Genomic DNA, 27980 nt, shown 5'->3' with positions numbered 1-27980 from the left:
CTTTAATGTCCATACTAGGACTTTCATCTGACAGATCAGGCAGGCTTTCAGATTCCCATCCTGACAATTCAGGGTATAACATTTCTGCTCTGGAATAACAGAAAATACAAATGTAACATTTACAGATTTACCTCTTTTGGTGATAGTATAGAAATGTAATCTTCATATATAAGTCTTGCTTTTTCTTCAATAACTTTCTTGTTCTGTTCCTTCTTTAGATCTTCACATGCAAGCCAGAAAAGCAGGTTCTCCTCACTATACTCTGTTCTAAGAAACTCTCTGAAAAGGTTCCTCCCAGCTGGTGTTTTCATCATCTTGTCAAAATTCTGAGCCCAAGACAAAATTTCATCTGCAGTAGGGTTTTGGCTGCAAAAGCAAATATCATTACAAATATACTTCTATTTTTGTAACAGTGTTTTCATACATTTGTCCAAAAATTCTCCTTTCAACTGCATTTTAGTCCAAAGTGAAAACTGGAAGCAACAAGGCTTCATCAGTGATGGGGGAATTTCGTTCACCCTTCACTTGTGCATTCATTATCTCAGTAGCCCACTAAACATGTTTTATGTTACGAGACGTGCACTTGGCTTTCTACAAGTTTTCTGCTAGTGTTCTTAGCCATGCGACCCAAAGAACAAATCCCACAGCAGCACTGAATTCCTATCTCTGCAGATAAAGAAGATGTGATTGCAGGAAGATGGAAATAGACTCTCTTTCATGAGGATTTTAGATAACACCTGATGTTCCTGCCTGCTTCTGATGGTGACTGGCCAAAATTTGGCTGCCACACAATTTGGTTTAGGAAGAAAAAGAAAAATAAAAGCCTCTTGGCAGCCAAAAGCATACTAATGAGCCCCAACAAAATAGTAATTCAGAGAGCTTTTAAATTAGCATATTTCTCTGTGCTTGTGCCTAAGGGTTGCTAAGCTTCATTCTGTTTGGTGCTATTGACCTGAATGATGATCTATTGGCATGAGATGTGATGGATGTTGCTGGCACACTGGAAAGAGAAGAAATGGGAAAAAGTCCTTATTCCCATTTCCTGAAGGAAACTATTTGTGGCTTTTAACAGTGGATACAGTGGGTAAGTGATCAGAAGACTAACTTGCGTCACTAATCCATTAATGTACCACTGAATAGCTTGAGAAGGTAATAATCTGAATTACTTAACAATTAAATACAGTTTCAAACTTAATTCTGAGTGCCCACCCTTCCCTTCCTGATCCAACACAAGAGATTTGCTAGCTGTTGTTAATAGTTTCTGTGTAATCATAATGCACAATAAGTGACGTTTGTCTATATAATTTCTCTTCAAGTCCATTTATCAAGTCCTACTCTGCATGCAAGGCAGACTGGATGATGGGAAGTTATTTGTGATAAATGATAAATCAGAGAGAGTTTAACATTTAAACTATCCAGCAAAATAATTGTAACCTGAATGCAAAAGTTTAAACACAGATGTGAAGGTGAAAAATCTTCTCTCTGAGGAGAGTGCAAACAATCTGTCCAGGTGGATGTTGCTCACAAGCAACCTGTACTCCCTTACTGTCTGTTGGGAAGCTCTCTTCACTACAGTATTTTTTGGAAATTTATGACATTCTCCTCTCATAAAATACCATGATTAGCAATGAAGACAACGAGTTGTTTGGGTTGCTTTTACCATCAGACATGTCCTCTAAAATTTTAATTTGCTTTTCCTGGGATTAGAGAACTCAGAGCCTCTGACAGTGTGTGTTCCACACAACAAATATTGGCCCAAGCTTTAGATAGAAATAGAAGCTCAGACTTCCAGTGTGTTTAATCCAATTTTAGTTTATTTGAGTGAAACCATTGTCCAAGCTGTTTTATGGATGGCAGCCATGTTGAAAATCTGATTGTGAAGTGCACTTGCCCATTAGTTTTTCTTCTTGTTTGGATAAACAGAAGAAAATGATCTGACAGGTAGCAGAGGCTTTTTATAGAGATCCACATATGGAACCATCCATGCACCTCCCATTCTTCCCCACAGTTCCTCCCCACAAATAAGAAACCATAAATAAACCTGACTTATGAATCAATGTCTCTGTTGTCATTTCATCGTCAGGACAGATTTTGCTTCTTTTTGCATAGATTTTTTTTTTGGAGGAAAAGCAATTAAAAGGACTTTCCCAAAGCACAAAACCCAAAGCAATTCTTAAAATTAGTTAAAGACAAATGAAAACATTTACTAGACAGCAGTTCGACCAACTTACCATTCTTCTATGACTTGGATACTCTCCAGTTTGGTTGTATGCGTTGGCCTTCCTGCATTGTCTCCTCTGTCTTCATTCCTAACAGTGAGGCTGCAATGTAGTACAACACTTTATTTTGTCTAGAGAAAGTTAATTTAAAACAATTACTATAGTAATGACAACTTTTAAAAGATATAAACCTATATAAAGTGTCATTTTTCACTCTTGCCTCTAAACTTTTGGAGAAAACTTTTTTATAATGACTTTTCCTCTGTGTTCTGATGAATATTAATTAACAGTTGCTATCAGCATGTGCATTTTTTTAGAAGCTCACAGTTTATTCGCTGAAAGGGAAAAACTTAGAGGTCACTTTTGGAGTGATTTCACTTAGTAAACTGAGAATATTAGTGACAATAAGGGTAGAGGGGGATAAGAATATCTGAATTGGACATTGATGGGGTTGTGGTGCCCCACCAGTTCTGGGTAGTTTTTCATTCTTCATGAACATTCCCTTTTTTGTCTCCAGGATATGGTAACTGTAGATGGCTCAGATACAGAACTTAGTATGTGGCAGCTCCTTATGATTTCCTCCTCTGACCTAAATTTGTTTTCCATTCCAAAAAGTAAAACTTACAAGCCTCTGAACAGAAAGGGATCCATTATTGTCATATTACCACAAGCAAGGAAAAGAAAGACTTCCTTTACTTGAGGACGTTTTTAATGTTTTTTCTTCTTTTTCAAAGCTGCTAACTAGCATCACTTATTTTTCTGCAGATACCTTTTTAATCAGATTTGCTTTAGTGGTAGTGGTATCCTCTGTGTGTGTTCTCTGTGAATGTTCTGGAACGTAGTATTGCCAGCACAACCACAATTCCTGATAACTATTGAAATAAAGTATGTTTTGAGTGACATAGTTATTCATACAGGAAACCTGGTTCCAATAATTAAGCTTAAGAAGCGGAATGTAGTAAGGAGATGGAAATTTCCCTTTATCAGGTGTTCCCTATGTATCCAATTGAGAGAAAACAAGCAACCAAGCAAAAAATCCCCCTCCCAATCCCAAGAGAGCTCATCTTTTGAATATTGAGTATTCACCATACAATGATGCTCTCAGTCATCCTTGAGTGTTGCTACACAAAAATATGTTGGTAGCATAAAGCTTCTCCCTCTCCCACTAATCTGAAAAACTCAACACTCAGCTCTAAAAAGAAATGCCAGCTCTGAGACATTTTTAGTACAAAGAACCTTTCTTTCTAGACCCTCTGTATTTATGAGTCTCTTCAACACTTTTTTCAAGCATTTGGCAGACTTAATAGGTGATCTCAAACACTCTTCTGAAAACTGGAAGTTTAGGCTTCCAGGTAAAGCAGAGCACATATTAAGACTTAAACATTACAAAGACGTACACTTTCAAACGAAGCTCTTTGATACTGGTTGCTCCTTCACTTACCTGCCAAGACCTTAGTTCAGGCCCTTGGTCCTACTTCCCCTGTTACAGCGTAGGAATGCAGCTCCAGTGCTGCTAAGGTGTTAGGGTGTCATCAACTGCTGCAGGAGAAACAACACATCCTGAACTCTGGGGTTGGCAGGTAAAAAGCCTTTCTATCTCCTCTGACCTGTTCGTCAGTCTAAAGAGTGAGCACCCAGGAAAGACAACAGGAGTTCCGTATACAGGAGGAGGAAAAAAAAAGGGACCATCCACTTTCTTCTGTCTTGTAATCTTTAAGTCTCCACATGTAACTGCTTAGGGTCACCTTGCATCTGGCCAGAGTACAAAGTTGGGGTGAGGGAGAAGCAGGGAAGGCACAAAGCTGCTCTCTCTCCCTGCCTCCTTCCCTCCTTTGCAGTCCACAGGTAGAGCAGCATTTATCTTCTCTGCTGGGCGCAGAGAACTGAATGTCCTTTAGTTCCATGGAAGAATAACACCACGGAAGGAGGAAACAGCTTGTGTACATTGCAAATGTAACAGGGTGTTCACCTAAGTCTGTCTAAAAGAGAATGAAGCTACTTGTTTTCCTTCACCACATGAGCAGCAGCTAAACTGTACTGATATAATTTACTTGTCAGGCAGTAGATGTCCAAGGATGTGGAGTCTTACTGGAAGTAGAAAGTGACTCATCTGAGAGCAGTCAGTCTACACTGGTAATTTAATTTATTGTCTGAGATCAAGTACTGTTTGTTTTGCTCACACAAAACCTTTGCTAGACTTAGGGAAACTATCATGAGTTGATGAAGGGGAAACAGTGAGGAAAATGGACAAGAAAGCCATGTTAACTTCATTGCACTTTTTTTTTTTTTTTTAATCAACGGGGTAACAGATAGGCATTATGCATTTTGATTTTCTACAGAACTACGTCTCAATAAAAAGTTCAGATGGTGGGTCTGGAACATAGTGTATCACTTTTCTGGTATCTAAACCAGAGTGACAATATAAGATACACACTTGGCACTGATTCCTTCATCTCAGCATTCATATATGGAGTTTAATGGCTGAATTTAGTCAGAGTTGCAAAATAGGGAAGACTCTACAGACAGAAGTGTTATACTGGGTTGGAACACATTCTCACGTTTGGGTATTGCATTAAAAACTGTGCTAAATTTATAATGCATCTTGGCCTAAATTCTGCATTATGTTTCCAGTGACAACCACTAGCACTACATTTCAACTTTTATTTATCTACATCTGTCAAGGCAGATCCATTCCACTAGATACATTACTTTTGATATGTTTTTCCTGTGAATGAAACCATCATTTTTATACAGAAGTACATTCAATTCAGACATGTTCTGTTTTCACTCAAGGAACTGGTTCATATTCTCTGAGAAAAAAAAAATTAAATATTTACACATTTGTGACTGCAAAGCTAACTTGAATGCAGGCTTTAAATAACTGATCACAATAACAGACTGCTACCTTTTAACTCAAAATGACTACACTGCACTGCTCTTTCCTGTGTTGCTATCTTTAGCTAGAAATACACTGTCTGTTCATATTTCTCTGTGGAATTTAAGCAGTCCACAGCAGAAAAGGCATCCTGCATACCTGATGTCCCTGATGCCTTAATCCATCATTGAAGCTAGCTGATTATGTCAGAAGAATTATGCTGTATAGTGTAAAACTAAACAGACTAAAAGTAACAGGCTAAAGATTAACAAAATGATCTTACTTAGTTAAGGCCTTAAGAAGAGGAAGTTGCTGATATATATCTTATCAAAAATAGTTAGATGAAATGGAAGTGTTCTAGAGAGACATCTGGTGTAAATTAACATCTATGATGCTACTATTATTTATTAGTTGGAATACACTCAGCAGATATCTTTAAAATTTAGAGATGCAAATCAACAGCACACATGATAAAAGCACAACAAAACTACTAATGCCTTAAAAAGAGAGAGTTTGGGATGTCTAATGACAGAGTTTAAATGGCAAGCATAGCATGTGTTTGTTTTCTGTTCCTGTGGAAGGTTTGTTCTGCCCACTTGTTTGCTGATTTTATTGCTCTGGAGAGTACAGTTAAAAGTACTTCAGTGGCCTGAGCTTGATATACCTTTCAAATATATCTTGGGTTCCTGACTGCTACAAAACCAATAAGTTTCTGTAACTACTGCAACAGTTTTGTTATGAGAAATTTCTGTTTGGAGTCAGTGTATTTCCATTTTGCAACTTCACACACTTTATAAGTAAAAATTTTAATGATCAGGGACTACTTGAAGAAGTATACAAATTGAATAAATGAACACAAATAAGGTTAAACTGGTCCAGGTTCCTAGCTGATGTGTTTTTGGAGGAAATACTGGGATTCAGAAAACCAATCTTTATTTATTTAGCCATTATTATTTGGCTGTTAATATTCACGTTCAGCAATTAAATAATTGTTCTGTTGTGTAATTACTTAGCTAAATCAGTATTGCTGCACCCTGGTGCATGAGAAGGTAAAAAAGCCAAACCAATTGGAAAAATCATCAGGAGAGTTGAACTAATTTAAAAGCAAACGTCTCACTGACTCTTCCTCCAGGTGTTTCCATCTGGTGGTTTTAGCTTTTTTGTAAGTCGCATCCCTACTGCTGCACTTGTCTTCTACTGCCATTAAGAAACTGAAAGTAAATTAGAACTTGGACCTGATCTTTCATTCTCTGTATATCCAGTAAACAAATGGTATTTAATTGCTTCCCAAGGGCCAGGTTCTTATGTACCATTAGCCTAAATCTGATGAATCAGTGAAGCGACTGTTATCAGTATGGCAAGAAAACCATGCCATTGTGACAGGTTAATCTGTGCCAAGGTTAATCTGCTCATGCATGGCTGACACCAGTTACTACTCACTCAGGTATTTTCTCAGTTATGTGTATCATATGCAGTATATCACCACAGTATTTTGCAATTATGTCTGGCATTGAAGACAATGTGACTATTAAAACCTCTTGCCTTAGTGGTGGTTTTTATTGCTGTCATGAAAATAAGGAGTAGAAATCAAACTGGGACACTGTGCACTAGTTTGGTAGGCTATTGGGTGGTCATTCAGGAGATCTGCGCTCAGTTTCTACTTCTTGGCTGAAGTTTGTAGATGCTAGGCTCTGCTGGGTAGTGACTGCATTTGAGGCTGAACCTGTGTATGTCACTTAGTAGGGCCATGAGCCTTCAAGCCACCACTGTAACACAAAAACCATCCTTATTCCAGCCTAAAGGCCACATTAAGTCAATTGCACATACAATCTAAAGGCAGAATTTAGTTTTCAGGTGAAAATCAATATTCAGTTAAGATTCTCTGGGTAACAGATGTTCTGACATGTTTCCTTCACTGATCTACCCTTTGAAAGAATATATCTCACTGGCACCACACTTCACCCTATCCTACTCCTAGGAATTTTTATAATCATCAGATCAAGAGACACAATATTTTTAGTTTTCTTAAAAAAAAAAAAAAAAAACCACCACAACTCTCCCCACCAAAAAATCCCAAGATGTAATTGTGATTTTAAAATTCCACTGGGTAGATGATATAAAATGACCATTCCCCAAAAGTGTTGACAAACACAAGTCAAATTTACCAAACAAATTCAGAGAGGAAATAATTTTTCATGACTGTTTGGAGGAGGAAAATCTTTTAAACAAACATTATTGCACATGAAAACAAGAACATATGATTAGTGCATTTTCCTGAATATGGGGAAGGTGTTTTTGAAAACTCCAAGACAAAGATGGGCAACAACCCTTCATCTTTCACCAGCTGGGTAAATACCTTCACTCTTCCATTCAAAGTGACGGTGCTCTTGCTGATCTCCACGCTCTCTGATTCCTTTACTTTTATTACAAGTGACTGGCTTAAAACATGATATATGAACAGAAACTTATTTTTTCTGGGTCAAATTCAGATGCAGAAAAAGTGCACGCTAGTATCTTTTTCATTTTTGATTGTGGGCCAATCTGACCAGATTGTTTATAATACTGTGGTTCAACAGTCAGTCATTGAAAAATCAATTGTTTGCACAGTTCTATTCAGAAGCTCACTCCTACATGCTGAAGCATGCTCTGGTAGATGTCAGAGATAGATGTGGTCCCCATATCCCATATGACAATGCAAAATACAACTATACTGGCACTGTTTAATTTCTTTTATGAAAACTTATTTATTTTACGACTCCAAGTTATTTTCTGACACCTTTTTTTTTTTCTGACAGATGAAATATTTAAGCCTGGTGTCAATGAATACTAGTTAGGGCTGTGCTTGTTTGTTTACTAACAGAGGAGAATGATGATTTTTCTATATGTGCAAAGCAATAATATTGAAAAATAACTACAATATTATTTTGATCCATTCATAAAGAACAATACAGCTATGGTAATCTCAAATCACTTTGAGTCTAGTCAGTAATGCTGTCTTCTATCTCCCTTTTAATGTCACAAAAATAGGTATCCATGAGAATGAAACGTTACATGAACAATATTATCCAAGGATAACGTTTTGGGTTTTTTTCTAACCTGAGTAGAGGGTAAAAGACCTGCTTCTATCAAAGTTAGTAAAAGAATTAACTTTTTTTGTTACAGATATAATAATATCCAGAATAAAGATGAATAATATCCAGAATAATTATTATGAGAAAAATTAGAGCTAGAATCATTATTTTTATGAAGAAGCGATGCCTTGTACTAGACATTTTCATAGGCTCAGGAAAAACTTGCACTATATCTTTCAGGGCCCCGGCTGTATCAGAGGGAAAGAGGATGCATCTCTTATCTGACCTCAGAGAATTCATGTCCTTGTAAGAATAACAGGACAGACTAAAGCTCTACAACTGTTGTAATAATATCAGTATATGCAAAATATAGAAATGCAGAGCAAATCTGTGGTATTACATGAATTCTAGAGTGGAGACTTGGGTAGACTCCTGGCTGTCTACAAGACAAACATAAGTGATGTGCAGTTCATCCACAGAAAGACGTGAAACAGTAAGAATTGCAAACTTGGTATTCTCATATGTCTGAACTGGTAGTCTGTGAGAGACTTTGGAGGGAAAAGGTGGTCAAGAGCCTTTGGAATCACTTGCTTGATTGGCAGCGGATTGGAATCTGGTTAACTCAGTTAGTAGAACATAATAATTTTTGTTACAAAGAAGAAACAAAGATCAAAAAAATGTGAAGGATTTTTTGTTGTTGTTAGTGTCCATTCTAGTTTTTTAAGAAGATATGATTTTCAGATCTTTACTGGATCCAGTACAGAAATGTAGGATGTAAAATTTTATACTGAAAATGAGTTAGAATTTTAATGAAAAATAGCAACATCCTACTCTGAGTAAAAAATTGTCTTGTGCTTAAAACTAAATGATGGAGATTGTGTTTAGCAGACTGACATAGGAAAGCAGTCTGTTGAGGGAAAGCCAACAATTACCATAAGGTTATAATCAGCCTACTTGGCAGTGACTACTGAAACTATAAACTCCTTTCAAAAAGTCCAGGTACCTGTGGTGCTAAGTCTCCTGCGTGCCAGAGTTACATTTGCCGTAGGTGATAAGATGGTGCAAGAGGCATGTATAATCCAAATTGTTTTTAAGAGAAAAAAACAAACAAACCTGGACTCAGTTGTTTTAGAGTGAAAAAAATTGTTTGCAAGGAGAATTTATAAACTTGACATCTGATTCTGCAAGTCTTACCTCATGTAACTAAAAACCTCAAACAATTTTTTTTTTTAATAATGCAAGTATTTGCAAGTTTACCATCCTGGAGGTTTTGTATTACAACTAAAACCTCTCCAATATTTCAAAGCTTCAAGTGAGGGAAGGAATGCAGAGTCACAAACCTCCTAGCTTTTCATTCAGCTTAAACTGTGGTCTCATTACTTTGACCTGTAACTATAGAGGCTGCCATGATAAGTGGCCTTTTTTTTCTCACAGGTCACAAAAAGTAAGATTAAATGAAATAAATGATAAAAACAGGTGCTTTGTATCTTCTAATGGCTGGAAAACATACAATTTCTTCCTTTCCAATTTTTCTTGGTGGTATTTTCCCCCTTGATTCAGTTTGCTGTGTTGTAGTGTGGTGTAGTTCATATTTTTTCCCTTTTTTCCATCTCTTTGTTTGAAGAGCATACAGCTGAGAAACAGTCTGTAAGAGATAGTTCAGCACTTGCATGTGCTGTGAACACAATGGAAAAGCTTAGTGTCTGCTCAGGATCCAGTAACAGTAAATGCAGGCAGACTTCTGGCTCCCATGTGCACATTTCTGCACACCATAACTTCTGTGAGCAAAGAAGGAGCTCAAGATGTAAATTTTCTGGTCTGATTTTTGCTACCCATGATGGATGCAGAAGCTGTTTCACAGCCACTTCCACTGGGGTTTTATGGAGAATATTGCTGACTGGAACTGAATTTCTGTTTTGCACAGATTTGACAGTTAAAATTAATTTACTTCTAAATTGGATTTCTAACAAAACAGCATTTGTGGAAAAGTTTAATGACATTAATGAAATTTCATAATTGGTTTTGATGGTTTTAAAAATAATTATCATTACATTTTAAAATTAAATAATCAATTGTCTTGGTTTTATTCATTATTAGTTACCATTATTCTAACTAGTCTTTTGTGAGTAATTCTAGTTAGGGTAATAAAACAATAGCTTTAAATAAAATATTGTGCTTAACTTTAAGAAGCTCTTTAGAAAAAATACATTTTTTCATAGGAGATTTTTTTTTCCGGTAGGCTTTCTAATTAGAAGGAAAGAGATTTTCTGTTAAGAAAACAGCTCACTGGAAAATCCAGCAACTATAATTCTTAACTTCATGATATGTATTTATTAGAGCCTCATCTCTCAGAGTCCTGCAAACAGCACCTCCACCTTTCACTCAGAATGACATTTATACTAAGAACTGTGGAGAGAAGCATGAAAAGCAATGCCTTACACATAAAAATCCTAACGCACAGCAAAAACTGCATTTGTTTTTTGTATTTGCAGTATACTTACTTCCCTAAAACAGTCTTGAGATTTCTAGAAGAGTAGCATTGATGGTATGGTTGTGGAGTATGTGGACACTGGAATAAAGAGATGCAGTCAAACTTCTTGTGCCTACACACGAGTATCTTGGCCTGTTCACTGCTGTATTTCTGACACCGATGCTGTAGCAGCAACCCAGGAGTGACTGAAAGAATCACTGCCAATTCTCCTGTCTTTGTGCTATAGTGCTCATCTTGCAGTGCTATTTAGACTTTTCTGTTGAAGGAATAGCTTTTAGCCCTGTGAGATATTTAAGTGTTTAGAAGGAAATACACTTAAAAATATTATGGATTAATGGGGACCTTCCTTTCTTCTTTGTGAAAACCTGGACTAAGTTCTGTGAGTACTTTTTTTCAAAGGCTTATGATAAGGCCAGCTCATCCATGTTCAGAGTTGTGAACTCCCCCATGAAAAATAAGGAACTACTCAGTTCACGAGAGATTGTATCTTTCTGCCATACTTTGAAGGTGGGGGAGAGTGGCTTCAATTTCCTTCTGCTTTTCTATTGTAGTGCTTTCTTACTACTGTGTTGGATTCAGCGTAATTGGTCAGTCATTACAGATTCAACTATAAGCCATAAAAGAAAAAGGAGATTGGTGGAAATAAGGTTTAAGATATCTGGAGCACCTCAGACTATTAAGGTCTAGTCAGTTAAGATGTTTAGCTCTGTCCTGATAGTCTTATGTTGTGCTAGTCCTCAGTTTGAGAATTAAACCCAAGTGATCTACTGCTTAAAAGTATAATCATCTCTCTGTTAATGGGAAGTCTTGGCCAAGATTTTGGAGTTTATGTAAGATCATTATGTAAGGTTATTAAGTTGCATCCCACATGCCACCGTGAAGGTAGATCATCCTTACTGAAATATGAATGCTAAACTAAAGTAAGTCATAGAGGGATGCGCTTGGTAAAGCATGTAGTTAAAAAGGTTTTAGCAAATCTGCAGTGTTTCACTCTCTTCCCTTTCCCGCGTATTTAATGATTTAAAATGGAATAGATCTAAAATCTGGTAACCTTTCTCTTCATAAGGGACAATCAGATTAACAGTCTCTTTCTAAAGCCATGAAGTTATATTCTCCTGCTGTATTTTCCATAGAAGTTGAATTCAGCATACGTTTGGCAGACAAGCTGTCAAATTTGTCCAAACACTACATTTTCCTTTGGGACATCATGAATAATTAGAAAGCAAAGCCTTGTCGAATCAGAAATCCACAAGTCGATACATCTTCCATCATAGATTGCTACTTGCAATGTGATCTTTGATGTATATTTTATACTGATTCTTTCTTCTTTTAGAACATGTTTAGAAGTGTATTCGTAGTGGAAAAGCTAACCTGCTGGAAAGCCCTTGAGAAAAGCAACATTCTTCTAAGATGTCCACAGATATATCCAGAACTGTTTTGCAAACATTTAAGATCTGAATTCAGTCTTTGCCAAGCTGAACACAGAATCACACAAATACAGAATCACAGAATGGCTGAGGCTGGAAGGGACAGAGGAGGTCATTTTGTCCACACTGCACCCACATGCCCCTGTCCCACTCAAGGCAGAGCCACCTGGAGAAGGCTGCCTGGGATTGTGCCCAGACGGCTTTTGAATATCTCCAAGGATGGAGAGTCCACAGCCTCTCTGGGCAACCTGTGATGGTACTCACTAACCTTCTGTGCTGGTTTTTGGGCAGGATAGATTTAAATTTTCCATAGTAGCTGTGAGGGGGTACAGCCTGGAGCCGGGGGGGCATATCTAGGTATCTATTCTATACCGCTCACATCATCTCCAGGGGGCGGAAGTAAGAACTCTCACATCTGGGAAGAAGGTGGGTGTGGCTGCCAGTCCTGGGCAAGGGTGGTGGGTGTAGAGTCCATCTGCCCACTGTTCATTTTCTTGGCTTAGTGAGCATTTTGCATGTAAATCATCCTCTCTTTTGTACACTGTTGTTATTAGTGTTGTTGCTGTTACTGTTTGTTTTCTTTCCTCACTGCTGTTTCCAGTAAATTGTTCTTATATCAACCCATAATCTCTGCCTTTGGTATCTCCCATGGGAGCGGGGAGGGGAGTGGTTTGTGGTTTTCTTTTTAGTGGAAGTACTAAACTGAGGAATACCACTCCTAAGCCAGGACATCTTCACACTTACAAAAGTGTTTCCTGATGTTCAGAGGGAACCTCCTGTGTTACAGCTTGTGCCCCTTGCCCCTGGTCCTGTCACTGGGCACCACTGAAAAGAGCCTGGCTCCATCTTCTTTGCTCACTCACTTCTGGTGTTTATACATATTGATAAGACCCCCTGAGCCTTCTTTTCTCCAGGTGGAACAGTGTCAGCTCTCTCAGCCTTTCCTCAGAGGACAGGTGCTCCAGTCCCCCAGTCATTTTAGGGGCCCTTTGCTGTACTCTTCCAGCATATCCAGGACTCTTGCAATGAAGAGTGCAGAACTGGACATAGCGCTCCAGGGGCCACTAGTACCATAAACACCACATTTACTGCAATTATATTTAAAAAGAGACTGTAATTGAGGAATATTTGGGGGAGGCTACTTAAAAAATGCAATTATATTTACATTAAAGGATGACTCAAGGGTGAAGGAGAGAACTGCGGTCTCAAGGTCAACACAGGCTAAACGTTATGTGAAAAGAGACTTTTAATGGGCAGCTTTGCTGAACTTGTTTTCTTCCTCTGTTCTTGTGCAACTGATTTCAACTACCTAGCTACAGATATTGCAGCTCAGCAGGCGTTCAGAGGCAGATGGAAATTACCAGTGTGTACTGTACTTGAACTTCTGAAATAAAGGACAGCATCTCCCTCAAACTTAGACTACCACTGAGCAAAAGTTGTAACTGTTCAAGAGTGGAAGGAACTAGTGATTTAAAGCAATCTGGCTTTCCTAAGCTCTTTCTTACCTGTATCTTGTTTTTCTGAAAATCTGGAAGAAAATACACTTTCTGCTGGATTCTACTTTAAAGAGATTATACTGCTTTTACATAATGATAGCCACAACAGACGCAATTACAACTTTTAGAAACTTTTAATCCTTTCTAGGCTATTTTTTTTGAGATTTTTGTTCTAAGATAAGGAATGTAATTTCTGTATAGGTAAGAAATTCATGGGTTGCCAAAGTTTGCTTGCCAATGATTTCTAGGTACTCTAGCTTTATTTCATTACTATAGTGTTGGTTTCTGCTTTAGGCAATATGCAACTCAAGGATGTATTTCTCTTGTCAGGTCACCCAACAGATCACTAGTCTGGCTGCCATCTTCATTCCTTCATTTAGAATAATATTACCATTCATATTCCATCTTGTATGATGAATACATTTAATTACTAGACACTCTGCAGTGTCCTTACTCCTGGCTACAGCTATTTTGCAAGCAATTCCTTCACATATTTGAGACAATTAAAAGTGGCAGTTTTGTAGTGTTCAAAGAAATGTAAATTGTATTCCTTGAAAGGGTAGCTAGATGAATAAAAGCCCTCCAAATCACTAGCAAGCAAGCCTAATGGTACCAATTAATTCTCATAAATGAGCCTAGTCTTAGTTTCTGTAGTGGCTTTTTTTATTATTCTTACTTTTCAGAAATCAAAAGAGCAGCAACAGTAAAGAAGTGAGCCTGCATAGAGTTATTCCTTTGATTCCACAGAATTGGATGTAGTTTCCAAATGGGAAGAGATGCCTGGAAACATTCATACTAAATTCACATTTTTCTTTTTCATAAGGTGTTCTGAAGTTCTCCAGTTAAAGAGTGTTTTAGGAATTTGTAAAGGATAATTCCTACCATGATGTTTATGAGCACTATATTTCGTGAAATTAGCTTGGAGCAAACTAGTTTAAGTTTACCCACATCACAGTCAAGTAAGATGGGGGATCTTCCACTTAACATTTGTCCAGATGACAAACAGGTTTGAGAACCTGTGTGCCAGTCTGTGTATATTACAGATATCTGTTTTGTTGGTGCTCTTTTCTAGACTTTCTGTCAGACAAGGCCCTCAGCTGGGAAGCACTTTCAACATGGATGGCAACAAGAACTGAAGATATACATTCCTTCATAATGGGTGCTCAGCATCTGCCAGTATCAGGCCTTCAATCAGGCACTTCAGAAGAACCAGTTGACATCTAGACAAATATAAGTGCTATGGAATTATTAAGGGTGACTAGACAAGATTCGTGTGTCCTTTGCCTTTCTTCCTCGCATAACGAATATCTGACCCACTTTTCTAGTGAGAGGATCTCCACCTTGTAAGTGTTACTTACTAGGGGTCCAGACTCATTTCCATGAAGTGTTCTCTCATTTTTTTCTCTTATAAGCAGCAGACGTTTATTCCTCTTTTAACTGACATTTTAAACCGATTTGGAATTATACATGGTTAAAAAATAAACCAAAGTAAAACGGAAATTCTGCTGCTAACAGACTTTAGTAGCCTAATTTTTTTCCCATTTGTTTTGGAACTACAAACTGCATTTATTCTTGCAGATAAAATGGTCTGGGAGAATTTTCTGGTCCTGAGGTTGACTGGCACCATGTAGCCAGTCCATGAAAGCCCATACCCCAAATACAGGCTTTCTGCACCTGCAAGAGGCCACTGCCTGAGACTGTGCACTTTGGCAATGGCCTAATTTCTGCCAGGGAGTTAACATTTCCTAACAATTTAACTGTACAGGCTGACTGCAGACCATATTAGACCCTTGCCATGCTTAATTTACTGGTATAGACACAGCCAGTGTGCTTAATTTGGATAAAGGTATTTTGTTGTTGTTTTTGCATATGAAATATTTAAGTTTTTATTATTCCACAATGAATAAAGTTCAGAGGCTTTTCCAGGCCACCTTGACACCTTTAAAATGTTGCCATCTATCAACATGCCTAACTTCAGCTTATATTTTGATCTCAGACCCATTTTGACCTTTCACATACTTCTCCATTTCTGCAGTTTTCCATGGACTCCTGAGTTAATGCATCTTTGTGTAAATATCTAATTGCAAATTTGTGATAAGGAGACACAAAACCAGCCTAAACCCTATCAGGGGAGGTTTCAAGGGCTCCAAACTCCTAATATCTGAAAATCACAGCATAAGCTGGACTCAGGCATTCTCAGCACTCCTGATTTTTTTTTTCCTTTTTTTCCACAGCAACAGTCAAGCTGTGTGCTGGTGACAGATAATTTGTCATGACATTATGAATCTTCCTTCAGCCACTGTTCCACAGACACCAAGTTGAATAGCATTTTGGCATAGGCAGGTGGGATATTGGTATGAGGGGTAAGGGAGAGCCAAGATGCTGATGCTCTGAAGCAATCCATCTCTTAAACAGCCTCAGAGGAGGCATCAAGCTGCTTTTACCCAGTGGAAGTGATTCTGCCACTGCTTTCTCTCCCTCTAGTCTCCGCAAGAGCAGCTGTCCCTGAATACACTCTTGTGTGCTGTGCCAGGACAGAATCAAGATCCTTTTCTGAAGTTAACTAGATTTAGCCTGCTATCTCCTTCTAAGGAGCTACTGTCAGTATCTTTTGCACCACTAAGTTAGAATAAGCCTTGTGTAATCCCAAATCCCCTCTGAGCATGTATTTATTCTTCAATTTAGGAGGATTGCAGTTCTGGATTTTTTTTCGCTGTAATTTTCTTTACAGAATTGTTTGCTTGAAATAGGACTATTTTCTGTAGTTAGACTGATGAGGTTTTTGTATCTTAGTAGTATTACACACAAAAGAATCTATGCATTTCATTTGTAAATCTTCAGAAACATTTATTTAAAATTTGCTAATCTATTATGTTTACAATCTACTCATCCTCTAACCTGCCTGTGTTACCACAGATGGGTAAAAATGTCAGTAAACACATGAGCCTCCATCTGTTCCTCAAAATGAAATGAACTTTCAAAGTTTAAATTATTAAGAATAAAATCCTGATACTAGGAAAGCTCGGCCCAGAAAGCCCAGGCCTGGTTTTGATGTTAATGGGGATTCTACCACTGCTTTGTGATCACTGTTAACAGACCAGCTGCATAAGAAACTGTTGCTCTGCTCTTTGCATTAGTCTTCTATTTTTATTATTTTATTATGGGGAGGAACAAGTTTACCTCATACCTTTGAAAATAGAAACATTTATGAGTTTACATGGAGTTAGACTCAGTTTATGGTGTTAAGGTTTTTCAAACCAGGGTTCTTGGTTGGAAATTAATTTAAAGTTAATTATATATGCTGAACATCTGTGTAGTGTCTTGTGTATCTCTGTGCTTTCACCATGAATTCACAGCAAACCAGCAGCGCCTTAGTGACTAGCCCTTTGCATCACTAGCCAAAATAAATGCAGTGTGTAGCTTACAGCTTTCTCCTAGAGATTTTGATTTACTTTGCATGTCCTGCAAAGCAATGGCCTGCACCAAAGCTTCTTCTGCACAGCAAATGGCCTGTGGAAACCCCTTGCTGCTGTGGGAGCTGGTGGCTCACGGTTCTTGCCCCTGCTCCAAGGCTGTGCAAGAGCTTGTGCTAGGAATTTGGAGGTAGGTGGCAGGAGGCTGAGAAGAAGAAAGGAGGAAGATATAAGGTGGTTCATGAGCTTGGATATAGGGATTTCTTGGCTGCTTTTTGATAAGGGGAGGTGAGATATATTTGATTAATTTAGAACAGTGACCAAGGCAGGCTCTCATGAGATTTAACAGGTTAACTTTAAGCTTCCTTCAGTTGTTTTTACATTAAATTTTGTTTTCTATAAATTTTATTTCAAAAGTCCTTTTGGTTTGCCAGGAACATTGTTTTCCTGCATTCATATCTTACTCCTTGGAAGCAGATGAAGGAAAATTATTGGTTAGCAGCAGTTAGTATACCTGTGAGCTCATCTAGCATACCTTTACACCTTGTGTCATCATTTATGTAGAAGATATGTGCTTCCCCTCTTTTGAAAGGTAGCGTTCCACATCTGCTTCACAGGGAGGTGCAGGAAGTGGTCAAAGCTGCCTTTACTCACCACTTCTGGAGCTCTGGGATAAGCTGCATGTTGAATCATATACGAGGTATATTTGTGTTCTGGCTCAAGGAGAGAAGATTTCCAGGAATTATTAGGCTAACACTGACAATCTGACCTGGTGTCACAGAAGGGCACAAGCCCGGAGGTTGGCAAGTCAGCCTGTGATGCCCTTGAAGAGTTGTGTAAACAAGCATGCACAGAGCCACCTGTCCCCAGCCTGCCCTGAGAACCTAAACTTCCATGAATTGCCAACAAAATCACTTGCCCTGTCTTAATTGTAAAGAAGAATGAGCCTATTAAATATCATACACATTAGGAAGACATGCTTCTCTGCTATGATTTCTTTTTCACTTTATAGGTCATCCTTTTCTTTTGCTTGAAAGGGAAAAGAAATGCTTTACTTGGGTATTATTTAATAAGTACTATTAACTTACAGAAGAATGAAAAAAATACTGGAGAACCTATTTATTTTTAGAGTGTCTTCTGCTTATTTTTCCAAATGCTGAGAATTTCAATTTTTTATTTTAAGTAGCCCAGGGAACATTGAGACGTCCATTTCTGAGGACTAAGTATTTAGATCCTTAACCCATACTTCACTCCATGGTGTATTCCAGTGACAAGAAGAATGTCTGCCAGCTTTCTCTCATGGACTCATCACTGAGGATATGTGGACTTAAAGACATGGTGATTTAAGACTGATTTTCAGGAACATCACATCCAGTAGCTTGTGTGACAGGTCAGATAACAGATTTTATCCAGCTTTAAATACTACCAATCGGATGAACTGGTGTTCCTTTCCTAAGAAAGCACCAGTGCTGCCTATCACACTGTGATGATGAAGATGATACTGTCCCATAGACACACAAAGCATGAGTTCCTGTGCTAGCTAAGCCTACTATACCTCAGAATAAATTATTCTCCAGGAAGGAGTGGGAGTGTTTTCATCTTTGACCTCTGGAACAGCAAATGATAAAAATATAAAAATGTCTTGTGAATTTTTAAAGTATAAAAAGGCTCAGAATGGAACATCTTTTCCCGTTAAATATTTTTAAAAACATCACCTATTTCAATAAAATAGAGTACGGTACCCTGTAGTTTGGTATTCTGCACTAGAGTACAATAATTCTTGATGCACTTTTCCACACTTGATTTTTCTCAGGTGTGATGTTTTGAAAAAGTAAAACACAGAGAATTGAGTACCTCTGTTTCAGATGTGTTGTCCTATGTGTTCAGGGAGGAAAAGAAGAATTAAAAATAAAATTAAAACCCCAAATATATTTTTCAAAATCAGCACTTTTGTTTCAAAGATAAGGATTTTATTTTCTTGTTAAAAGCTTAAACAAAATCCATATCCTTCTTCCCATGCCTGTCTGCAGCAGAACTTTTAGACTAGAAGCAGACTAGAGGTGGGCTGGTACAAAAAAGTCAGCCAGGTTTCAGCATTTTGTTATTCACATATTTCAGAATATGTGGCTATAATTCATTGCATTAAATTGGGTTTTTTTCCCATAATTTCTTTGCCTCCCTCTTCCCCAAACTTTCTACCATAGTTAAATAAGATAAAGCAGCCATGACTATGGCCCCCAGAGTTTATCTTGTGTAGACTCATGCAAAGCTTAGACACAATTTTTCGATAGCAAACTAACATTGAATATGCCAGGAAAAATTTATTCCTCTCAAAGTACTAGAGTGGTGGGAAGTGCAAAAATAAAAAGTGGGGGGTTTTGTTGTTTTTTTTTTTTCATTTAGAATACCATGCACACTCTGTTTGTTATCAGTAAGATAACGTTGTAGAGAAAAGAATTAATGTAATTTAAACCTTTCCTTAGAACTGTTTCTGTCATCTCATATTCATGGCACCAGTGACAGAAACATCTTCTAGTAGACCTAAGTAAATTGCTAAACCCATGCAAGGAAAATGTTCCTGTTAATAAAGAAAAAATATTTGTGTAAGGAGGTCATCAGGAAGAAGTTTCAGACATAAACTCACAGCAGTCATAGACAAGTTATAAGAACTGGAGGAGAGAGGTTTCTTGCCAAGAGTAACTCTTGTTCATTGCCAAGATGGCACATACCTTATCTTCCCTGGCATCTCTTGTATATGTTAAACTCTCTTCCACAAGTCTTAAGCAGTTGTTTTAATGGTTCCCTTTCAGGTAAAGGCTCACTCATTTAAATCAAGCTACAAGGAAAGTTAAGCGATCATCTTCACTTATCCCCTGGAAGCCTTTTCATGTCCCCCAGACTGCCATACTGCTAAGGTCTCTTGCAGGGTAGATGTTAGATCCCTTGTGAGCCTTCTGCGTATAGTAAAAGCAGAGGGATTATTTGGCATCAGTGTCCCACCGTTTTCAGATTCACTGAGCACCTTATGAAAGGAAGAAAGGATAAAAAGATATGTCTCCTGCTTTGGGTGGGAGACAAAGGAGGAAGCAATATAAATTTGGCAGAAAAGCCAACCTCCTTGTGCTAGCATCTGGAGAGTTTTTTGAAGAATGTGATTTACAATTGTTTGCAAGAGAACAACTGGCTTCATGTCTGCTCAGGAAGCTGGAGTAATGGATTGCTAAATAAGGTTGGGGAGGTGAAATAACAGGCTTACTACTCTTACCTTGCTAAGCTGAGCTCAAAACTATAAAGTCACAGTTCTAAATACACTGGAGCAACTCTCTGGAGAAAGTATAATTGAGGAAATTATAAACTGTCACGTTAGGAGTCTTACTGCAAATTTTGCAACTCTTAGGCTACTCAAGTCTTGGAAACTATACCTAGTAAGGAAGCACTCTCTTCTGTCCTCCATTGGAATGGAGTTTTGCAGATAATTAAGACATGGGATTAGATTCAGTCCAGGACCTTGGCTACCTGACTGGTACTTAACTATTAGCTTCTTTAATAAGGCAGTCTTCCTGAAGTGAGTGCCTAAGGTCTATATTTGGTCACTGAAGAGAGGAAGGTCCTATAGAAGATCTTCACAAGGATATATTATCTGCTTCTGGTGTAAGTGGACAAGTTTTTCCTGCTGGGAACTTCCAAAGCACTTTATTTTCTCCACTGAGGAGGACTGCTTCCTTCACTACTGATGCTCAGAAATAAGTTCAGAACTTAAGCTAGCTGGGCAATGTCCTGAGCATACCTATTAAAATAAAATGGCCATCTTAATAATCCTGTTTATCTCCATCTTTTCCAGTCTGAGCAAACCTTTGTAATCAGTCTTGCTTTGTCCTTGTAAACTGAGCAATTTGCTGTCCTAACAATTATCAGTGCCAATAGATGTACCGGGTCTGGCTGGGATGGAGTTAATTTCCTTCATAGCAATCCATATGATGCTATGTTTAGGATTTGTGACCAAAACAGTTGGTAACACATCAACGTTTTAGCAGCTACTGGGCTGTGCTTGCACAGCGCTAAGGTTTTCTCAGTTTCTCATATTGCCTTGACAGCGAGCGGGCTGGGGGTGCACAAGAAGCTGGGAGGGGATGCAGCTGGGACAGCTGACTGCAACTGACCAAGGGGATATTCCATACCATGTGACATTGTGCTCAGCAATGAAATTACATGTAATTACATGCTTTTGCTAGTTCCAGAGGTCTTAGTATTTGAGTAACATGAATTTCTCAAGAGATACCTGTCTGGAACTGTTGCTGGATTGATTAGTTATGAAGACAATGCTTTAACTGTCAAAAATATTTTTAGAACTCTAATGATCTGTGTGGATATACGAATTACTGAACTAACTCTTCAAACAGGAAAAAGTGAAAATTTCTTACTAAAACCTGCACATTTCTATGAATGGTGAGGAAGTTGAGGCAATAAGGGGTTAGTGATGTAAGAGCCATCCTCAGTCACACACACAGCTGGAAAAGCAGAAGAAAATTCTTCTAATCTTCATATTGACAGTTAAAGCATTGTCTTCATCACTAATCATGTAATTACATGAGGTCCAGAGAACTTGTTACAATTGTTGATTAGGATTTCCTATTACAGAGAACTAACCTAGAGAATTAACTACATAGAATCCTCTATATATGAGAGAATAATAAAGTTTGCTACATTTTTTTTAATTCATTTTGTAGTTTTTAGAGTACACAACTGAGGCAAGAACAGTAATCTGTACTCTACCTGCACAGTTCAAATTTACTAAATGAATTTGGCACTACAACTAATGACTTTATCTCAAGTGAGATTATAAAACATGTCATACAGCTTTTCTCAAAGTTTTGTCCCATCTCTCCTCTAATGGAGTTTACACTGCCAAATCATAGAAGATACAGCTGAAAAAGTTGTATTACCTTTTCTAGCTTTTTGATTTTAGTAAATGCAAATGATGTAACTATCCCCTTTGACCAGTTCTTTGACTTAATTCCAGAAACTAGCTTAAATTGACAGGATTTTTTCCATGCTCAGTTTAATCTACTTTACAAAAAAACCACAAACCTTAAACCCTGAAAAACCTGAAAGACAGTAAAAACAATTACTAAAGCAGATGAAGGTATATGTCATGTTTTAAATCAGCAATTGCTCTAATTTAGATTTATTATGCATACGCTGTTCTCCATTCTAAGGAGTGGAGGCACTCCATGTATCACAAAGCTCATAAAACTTCAAAATATAGTTGTTAAATAAGATTTCTTGAGCTACGGCATGCTTACAAAATAAAACCAGTTGTCTTTAGGTTTTAGAAATTTGACTGATACTTTCATGGTTATTCATATTCTAGTATGCAAGGCAAAAGCCAACCCTAGCTGTACATGCATAATGATGAAAAGTTCTATGAAAACACCTTTGGGGTTGTTAAAAAGCAAGCAGAGTGCTAGGAATTAGTAATGAAAGTCAAAAGCAAACACAAAACATGGTGCATCCATGTCTTGACTACTGCAAGATCTAGTCACAGACTTCAGACAGGAGATAGGGGAATAGGAAAGATACAGAGAGACATGAGGTAGGTGGGTATATAGGACAGATAATGATAAATCATGGTCTGGGTCAGTTTCTGTATCATAGAGATTAAAATAGAGAAGACTATGAAAGAAAAAAACAGCTGATGGGAGATATGAGAGAGCTCTATAAAATCTTGACCATCCTGGGAACAATTAGTCACTGTTGTTCACAATCATAAGAACAAGGAGGTATCAAATGAAAGTAGTATCTAGTAGAGTAAAACAAATAAAAGGGAGTAATACTTCATGGAGTGCACAGGCCTGTTGTAGAATTTATTGCTACAGGAAATCCTAGGTGCCAAAAGTTTAGATGAGGTCAAGAAGTTACTTCTGAAAATGGTTTGACAAATTAATGAAAGAAAGTTCAATCAAGGGCTATAAACCACACTGGTTAGAAATGAACTCTGGGCCAGAAATTCCCTAAGCTGCAGAGTGCCAGAAGTTGTGAGGAGTTTTGCTGTGGGTAGGTTGAAGACGTGCATGTCTACTTGTTTTATCCTTTCTTTGTGGCATCCAATAAAGGTCACTTCCTGAAATAGGATACTGAGCTAAATGAACCTCTGGCCTGTAAAAGTATCACTAATCTTACATTGTGCCCTTGTCCCACAGCAGACAGAGTAGTGGCAAAACATTCTCTACTTCCTATTTAATACACTTCCACCTCTTTTGCAATATGGATTGAACATATTGCAAAGTAACTTAGTGAAAACATGAGCTCTTTCTCATCCTTGCTCCAAATATCCTCTGCCTCTGGATGAAACTGGAAGTAACAGCCAAGGCAGGAACACCCTGCTACTGCTTCCAGGATGTGGCATCCTGGAAAAAAGCTGTCCCATTTTGTACCTTGTGCATAAATGCTGTCATGTATTTTAAAATATTCTGGGGCAAATAGCCTCAGATTTTAGACTGGGGCCAGATGGCTGATTCAAGTGAAAATAATACAGATACACAGAAGAATGAGCAGTCCAGAAAAACTGAACTGTCTAGGCAATAGGATGCACAGGCTCTGAACAGTACTGCATGTCTGTAACTTTGCATTTCAATACTGTGTTCATAAAAGTAAGAAATAAAGACCTGATGCATCTCAAGACACTGAGAATTTAAAGCTATTTCTGAAACTGACTTTAAATTTTTGGCATTTCAAGTGAACTCTTTGTTTAAGAAGGGACAAGCAGCCAGAATCTTTGAGCCATTTTTTTCTTCCACTAAAATTATGCTACACCATTTTAAAGTGGAATTTAAGGCTTGTATTTTCAGATTTATAGAAAATGTATTATTCAATAACTAAGTAGTATAACAGGATACCACATATTCACATTTATGACCATCTCCTTTCTATCCTTCTGAATGCAGAGAACTGCAATATCAAAAGTACAAGCAGAAAAAAAATATTTTGATGCAAACTATAAAATATTCAGTATCAAGTCTCTCATTCACACATAGGAATTTTACAACTGAAATTTCCTCATTCACTTATGGCTTAAGTAGGGTAAATATAGCTTGAACTTACTATTCTTTCCTTTTCCCCCTCAGAAGATGCCCAACCAAATTTAGGAATTTTTAAATCAAATTTTTAAGTAAAAAGTTAAATTGTGCCTCCTCTCCCATGAGTTTGCATGTTCCCAGTGCTTCACAGTTTCCATTCTCATTGTTTACCTGTGGTGGATACGGAACCAAATATACTACAGGACATACCATGAACAGCTGCAGCAACAGCACCAACAAAAGCAACATGTGTTGTTGGGCCTTTGGTTTCCAGGTGCTTGAGACACAGCTGATGTTCCTTCATTTTGTGACTGCTGCCTCTTTCTCATTTCAGCTACTTCAGTGCCCAAGTGGCTATAAGAACACAGACATAAGAGATGTACAGAATTACTACAGACCGTCATAAACGACATTCACATTTCTACAGCAATCTCTGATTCAGCTGATTTTTACAGCTCATGGCAACAAAAGCACATGACCATCAACTGAGCTGGCCAAGTAATAGTTCTACTGTGCTAAAGGCAGCTTCCAAAAGACCACATTTTAGTGACACACACTACTGTGTTGTTGAATCACGCCTATTCTTAATGCTTTGGCTGGGCTCAAAGGACTGTTCATTATCACTGTTTTGAACAGCAAGGCACACAGCTTGCGTAGCACTTGGGAAAGACCGAGTTGTTCCTTACCATAAGACTATCACAGCTCTTTCCGTTCTACTAAAAATACAGTGGGATGACTTTAAACATGAGCTGGAAACTGATCTTTTTTTACTTTTTTACTTCTTTAGTCAGTGCTGGACCAAAGAAATTAATGTAAGTGATATTATATAGGCACTAATAGCTGTCTGTTAAGAGCCAAGACTGTTATAAGTGTCATAACTGAGAGGCTTGCTACTCCTTTGTAAATAAAATGAATGATAAATATGTATTTCTAAAATGCTTCTCCAACTTTGAGACAATTTTCTTGCCACAGATTTTCTCTTGTTCATTGCCAGTTTTTTCTATGTTTTATTAGGCCAAGATATTTTTCTTTCCGGTGACTTGAAATATGCAGCTGGAAGTAGTATACCATGCATTATCTAATTTTCAAAAGAAGTTAAAGATTTACTGCTAAGTTATGTTATTTAGGGAGGTTTAGATATCCGGATCCTTCTAATGGTTCACATATTTGCACAACAACTATAAGTTTCCCAGAGTAATGGCTAGTACAAACACATAAATTAGAACAAATTTAGTACTTTTGCCTTTGAAAAAGTACTAACAGATTACTGTGGAGAGGAGCCTAGTTTAAAACAGAAGTGGGTAGAAAATGGTCTGGTGTGAGCAGCATGTTCTGTGCTCCACACCTCCAGGGCATCCTGCTACAGCCGGGAGTGCTGGGGAAAGGCAAACTTGGTTGATTTGCCACCTGGGTACACCATGCACAGACAAACAAGGAATGTGCCACTCCACCTACATGCATTCAGGCAGCAGCTGTGAGAGTTTGCATTTACATGGTTGCTAAAACTCCTGAAGATTTTATTCTGTAATAGTGTCCTTCTAGACAGCTTTCACACAGCACGTAGCAAGGATACTAAGCTTCAGAACTCGAACTCATGCTTCAAAACTCAAGGTTGGTGGTTATTTCAGCTTAGTGCTGAAATTACTACTTTTCCCATTTACACTGTCATTGAGCAGAATCAAGTAATTTTTGGAGTGTTTGGTCAAATCAAACGATGAAGAACCATTTAACTATCCATGGTGGGTGCACCTGCTTATGCTATTGATATTACTTCTTATGGTTTATAGCTGCTCTTACAGATTAAAATGACACACAAAAAACCCCACACACCTTTTTTTCTTATCAGATGTAAACCTGTGTTGTTAACAAGGGATACTCTGACATAATTGGAAAACTGCCCATATTTTTACAACCGATTGGAAATAAGGAAAATGTGTTGCAGCATAATATGTAGCTCAGAGAGTGAGTGACAGTAAGGAGTCACTTTCTCCAAATTACAGTACTGAACTTCTGCTGACTGTGCATGATGCAGTTAAATTATTTCATACATAGCTGTGTCATGCCTGTGAATGATATTTGCTTCAGCAAGTGCAATGACTGCAAAGAAGCAAAAGAACATGTTTCTTTTAATCAAGATAGAGATTCTAGAAATATCTGTATAACCAAAAAAACACAACGAAATTTATTAGTTTTAGAAATTAGTCAAATTACCCATATTTAGGTATTTGTTGGGCTGTAAGCCTATTCATTCCACCCACATACCTGAAGTGAAGCATTTTTTACACAGTTTTAGCTATATATTAAAAATATACTATGGCTAGAATCTGTTGCACTATAAATAAAGGGGCCAGGATGAAAGTTATCCATTCAGACATGATGATGACAGTTGCTGACTTTGCTGTAGTTTCACAATAAGTTTAACACACCACAAGATGCTCCAGCCTCTGAAATACATACATGCTTGTTTTGCAATGTTGACTGCTCTGGAGTATGGGAAGGGACAGAATCCATCCCCTTTCTGACCATGCATTATTTAGAAAAGGAAGAGAGAAGTCCTTGATTGCATGCACAGTTATACTTATCTCTTTAGGCTGTATTTGAAAAAGAAAGAAAGATATAAAAGAAAAGAATCAGAGAATCAGAGAATCAGAGAATGGCCTGGGTTGGAAGGGATCTTAAACATCATCTCGTTCCAATCCCCCTGACATGGACAGGAACACCTTTCACTAGACCAGGTTGCTCAATGCCCATTCAACTTAGTCTTGAACCACATCAGCGATAGGTCATCCAGAACTTCTCTGGGCAACCTGTTCCAGTGCCTCACTACCCTCACAGTACAGAATTTTTTTCCTAAGATTTGAGCAACTCCCCCAAATCCTGTATATACATCCAAGGAGATTTTGCATTCTACCTCTAGTATAATATGTATGATAAAGCATTATTTACAATGCCAGCAAAGTGCTGCAGTGGAGTATATTTTGAAACTAGTTGTAAACATGGATACTGTATACTAGGACTATCCTTAGCTTCCAAGCATAATGAGGAAAGATCTTACTGGCACAGTGGGAATAAGTTGTATTTACTCCATTTCAGATTCTGTCCTTTCCACAGTTGACATTGGTGTTCCCCCTAAACCTTGCTGTATCTCACAATGCAAATGTTGATTTCACTTGGCATGACTGGTGCACTGACCAATAAAAGCATGCGGCTGAAAATCCAAGCAATGGGACAGTGTTCTCAGTGAACGCACATGTTCACTCCATTGGCTTAACCACTCGCTGAAGTCATGGAAACTTCAGTCTCATGCTTATTTTGGTTAGATTTCATGTTTCATGCTTTATTTGCAAATACCAGGTGTCATCTATGCAAAACAGTAATTGATTCCATTAGATTGTTTAGGTTGCAGAAGCAGGAATATCTTAATTCTTGGCTATATTCAGAGCCTGAACTGTAGACAGAGGGTTTATATTTGGTGCCTTGGTCCCAGGCATGAAAAAGAAATTTAGAATCTTTAATTCAGCAAGTAAATGATGAGATGAATTATTTTTCTGTACTTGAGTGTAAAAGTTAGTACATAATTGTGAAGGAGTAGAATGTTGCGAACTGATATTGAGTAGACCTTCTAGGATAGTACAAATAGTATGTAGTCTCCAAGATTTCAGTTTGCCTTTTAGCTTTTTCATCATTTTCATTCTTCCTGACACCCTCTAGCTTGGCAAAAATGCTGGGTGGTGAAGGTGGGCCTTTGTCAAATGGAACAGTTTTTCTCTTTGGTTCTCTATATATGATCTTTCAGACCATCACATCACAGGTATCAGTTCCTTCTGTCAGTTTTGCATCTAGTTCTTTGCCTCCATTTGGCATGGTTTACTAACAGTTTTATGATATCCATTTGTGCTGATGGGAAATAGG

At 37.9% G+C, this 27980-nt stretch overlaps 1 protein-coding gene across 4 annotated transcripts in view; it reads right to left on the bottom strand.

Annotated features, from left to right (window-relative positions):
* The window catches only part of RGS17 (regulator of G protein signaling 17), a 73682-nt gene that overhangs the window by 6891 nt on the left and 38811 nt on the right, over positions 1-27980 (bottom strand). For 3 of the 4 annotated variants that reach the window (XM_027733848.2, XM_027733847.2, XM_027733850.2), the window contains exons 2-4: positions 24279-24422; positions 2232-2321; positions 132-366 (exon numbers count right to left, since the gene is read on the bottom strand). In XM_027733848.2, the coding sequence (XP_027589649.1) occupies positions 132-366; positions 2232-2321; positions 24279-24397 (444 nt within the window). In that variant the 5' untranslated portion in view covers positions 24398-24422. The remainder of the gene's footprint in view (positions 1-131; positions 367-2231; positions 2322-24278; positions 24423-27980) is intronic. The other variant, XM_027733852.2, reaches the window with a different exon arrangement.

This window comes from Pipra filicauda, unplaced genomic scaffold (genome assembly GCF_003945595.2).
Source record: "Pipra filicauda isolate LSUMZ 115617 unplaced genomic scaffold, ASM394559v2 scaffold42_size3861933_pilon, whole genome shotgun sequence".
Taxonomy (NCBI): Eukaryota; Metazoa; Chordata; class Aves; order Passeriformes; family Pipridae; genus Pipra; species Pipra filicauda.
This window is presented reverse-complemented; position numbering and strand designations above follow the sequence as displayed.